The sequence below is a fragment of the Rhinopithecus bieti genome, unplaced genomic scaffold, assembly GCF_001698545.2.
Source record: "Rhinopithecus bieti isolate Rb0 unplaced genomic scaffold, ASM169854v2 scaffold_54271, whole genome shotgun sequence".
NCBI lineage: Eukaryota > Metazoa > Chordata > Mammalia > Primates > Cercopithecidae > Rhinopithecus > Rhinopithecus bieti.
Window position 1 is genome coordinate 1 of NW_016820880.1, and position 3,379 is coordinate 3,379.

At 56.1% G+C, this 3,379-nt stretch overlaps 1 protein-coding gene across 1 annotated transcript in view; it reads right to left on the reverse strand.

Annotated features, from left to right (window-relative positions):
* Positions 1-2,011: 2,011 nt before the first annotated feature.
* Positions 2,012-3,379, reverse strand: part of LOC108520593 (multiple myeloma tumor-associated protein 2) — a 3,110-nt gene continuing 1,742 nt past the window's right edge. The window contains exons 3-5 of the mRNA XM_017860005.1: positions 3,318-3,374; positions 2,589-2,723; positions 2,012-2,508 (exon numbers count right to left, since the gene is read on the reverse strand). Coding sequence (XP_017715494.1) covers positions 2,388-2,508; positions 2,589-2,723; positions 3,318-3,374 — 313 coding nt within the window. The 3' untranslated portion in view covers positions 2,012-2,387. The remainder of the gene's footprint in view (positions 2,509-2,588; positions 2,724-3,317; positions 3,375-3,379) is intronic.

Genomic DNA, 3,379 nt, shown 5'->3' on the forward strand with positions numbered 1-3,379 from the left:
AGGGGCCAGGCTGGGAGCCCACAGCCACCCCACTCTCTCGCAGGCCGCCCCACCCACCTTCAGGCAGCCTATGGGACGCAGGGCCCCATCTGTCCCTCGGTGACCGTGTGGCCAGAGTGGGTCCGTCGTCCCCAACCCTCGTGCTCGCTCAGACACTTTGGCAGGATGTCTGGGGCCTCACCAGCAGGAGCGCGTGTAAGCCGGGCAGGCGGTCCACCTAGACCCACAGCCCCTTGGGAGCACCCCACCTCTGTGTGTGATGTAGCTTTCTCTCCCTCAGCCTGCAAGGGTCCGATTTGCCATCGAAAAAGACAACCTCTACTTTTTTCTTTTGTATTTTGATAAACACTGAAGAAGCTGGAGCTGTTAAATTTATCTTGGGGAAACCTCAGAACTGGTCTATTTGGTGTCGTGGAACCTCTTACTGCTTTCAATACACGATTAGTAATCAACTGTTTTGTATACTTGTTTTCAGTTTTCATTTCGACAAACAAGCACTGTAATTATAGCTATTAGAATAAAATCTCTTAACTATTTCACCGGCTCTCCAGTGCTTCCACGTAGGCATACTGCCCCCAGGAGATGGTGGATCAGCCAGCTTTAGGAAGTGCAGGTGACTGCCTAGGGCCACCACCTGAGTCCATACCCTCCCTATGTCCCCTCCTGAGTGTGTGGGCACTTCTCTGTGTCTGAGAGGCTCTTCCAGCATGGTTGCCCACACTGACCTTGGTCTCTGTTTGCAGTCCTGTTGGGCCCAGCCAGTGAGAACTGGGCCAAACAGGGCAGGGGTTAGCAGGCACCATGGAAGACCTCAGCCTCCATCCCTCCCTCCCTCGGCCTGCTGCTGAACCCGCTTTATATAACTGACTATGGGGCAGGGCTACTGCTAGCATACATAGTGCTTTGTGCCAACCGGGGAATGGTCCCGGAGTGGGCACAGCCCCCAACTCTCCTCAAGATGCCATGCAGCAGGGAGCTGCCAGTCAGCTACCTGTTTGTGGGATGTGGCCATCAGCAGGTCTAAGGTCTGCCTTCTGTTGGGCAGAGTCCCGACGACCTTCATCCCCCTTGACAGCACCCAAGACAGCACAGTCTCCACTCCAGTAACCACGTGAGGGTGAGGGCAGAGGTCAAAGCCACCGGAGCCACACCTTGGCCAGGGCCCTGAGGAAGGTCTGCTTAACTTCCTTTGAAGTCAGAAACAGGCCAGGCGAGGGAGCTCATGCCTCTGATCCCAAAACTGCAATGCTGCAGTGAACTATGATGCAGCCCAGGTGCCATCTTTATGCCATGCAGTCTGGTGGCCACACACATCCTGAACAGCCCTGATCCTTCTTAGGGTCAGGCAGAGGGGACACCCAGCCCACTGGCCCAGGAAAAGCAGACCTGGGGGCTGGGGCAGCAGGCAGTTGGTGGACCCCGCAACCCCCACACCCAATTGAGGTTGTGCCTCCACAGACTGCAGTCCTTGACCTCACCTGTCGCAGGGATAGGGCTCTCTGCCCCAGGTTCCCACATTGCCAGCTGAGCACCCGCTTCCATGGCCTCGGCCCTCCCTGGGTTTTGGTGGGGCTCTGGGCACACATGGGAGGACTACTTTCCCCCAGAACATTAAGAATCAGATGGACGCCATGGCTCACACCTGTAATCCCAGCACTTCGGGAGGCCAAGGCGGGTGGATCACCTGAGGTCAGGAGTTCGAGACCAGCCTGGCCAACACAGTGAAACCTCGTCTCTACTAAAAAATGCCAAAAATTAGCTGGGAATAGTGGCAGGCGCCTGTAATTCCAGCTACTCAGGAGGTTGACAGGAGAATCGCTTGAACCTGGGAGGCGGAGGTTGCAGTGAGCTGAGATAGTGCCATTACACTCCAGCCTGGGCAACAAAAGTGAAACTAAAAAAAAAAAAAATCACCAGGCCTCAGACTCCTGGAAGACAGACCCCAGCTCCAACCTCCCAGTGGGATCTCATTTAACTCCTGACACTGACCTTCCAATTAGGATGATACACCTTCCTTTTAAAATATATTTATTGAAATATAAAGAGTCAATATAAGGAAAAATAGAAGTCACCATACTTGGCCACAGTTAGACCGCTCATAGGCCCATGGCTGCTGTCTCTACTGGCAGAGGGAGTCCAGCTTCTACTGGTACCTCTGGGCAGGTTCACCTTTGCAGGGCAAGCCAGGGACCATCCCCGCTATGTGAAACCTGGAGGTTTTCCAGAGCTAGCTGTCCAGCCTTTAGCCCCACAGGCTGGTGCCCAGAGCCACTTCCACAGGAGCAGCCCCGGGCTTCACCCACACACGAGGGGCTTCCAAGGCAGGAGGCAAGCAAGGCAAAGGGAGAGTTCAGGGTCCCACAATAGCAGTGAGCACAGTCCAGCCATCAGGCCTCAGAGCCTCTGTCATGCCACCTGCGAGACGGGCTTATCCTGTCCCCACTGTGTCCCTGCCTCCTCCTCTTACAACAGGGGGAGTTGGAATAGGAGTTGTGGTGGTGCCTGGGCCTAGGGAGACCAAGGGCAGTCACTCAGAAGGAGTCAACCAGGCTCCCACCCACAAGAGGCAGACATGGACCAGGACATACCTCTCAGGAGATGTGGGAAAGGAGGCGGCCTCAGCTGGCTGCCTGTGTTCTTTGTCTTTCTTCTTCTTCTCTTTCTTGTGTTTCTTCTTTTTCTTTTTCTTCTTCTCCTTCTTGCTTTTCCTGTGGCTCTCAGAGCTACAGGGAGGATACAAGGCGTACCTTAGACTAGTCTTGCAGGCCAAGAGAGTGAACACAGGCCCCAACCAGGAGATGAAGCCACCACCCACAGGTGCGTCTTTAAATCAGTTAAATCAGACTACAAATTCCACTCCTCAGTAACGCAGTCACGTGGCCAGTGGCTGCCCTGTGTTAGAAACAGATGCGATATCCCTATCCACAGCACAGCCCTGTTACACCCCAGCTGTGCCCTTGACAGGTTGACACCTTCCTACTTGCACCCACCAGGCCACTCTTGGGGTCAGGCCCAGGCTCACCACCCAGGAGAAGCCCTGGAGGTGCCACCCACGGAAGGAAAAGGCCCCGCCCCAGGTCCTGAGCGCCCTCCCACGGCGCAGCCCGCGACCACTGCCAGTACTTAGGACCTCTCTTCAAGGGTGACCCTAGAAACTGCCTTGGGGAAAAACCTAAAAGTGGGACAGGAGATAAAGTAGGGCAGGCCACCGGCTGGGCCGCTGCGCCAAGAGAAGCTGCTACCTGCCGGAGCGGGAGCCGCTGGGTCCTCCCGAGACCCCCTCCCGCGCGCAGCTCGCCCAGTAGGTGCAGCCTCACCTGCTTTCCGTCTGATCCTCCGCCCGCGGCTTCCTCCTGGCCGAGGTTGCCGAGGTCCCGGG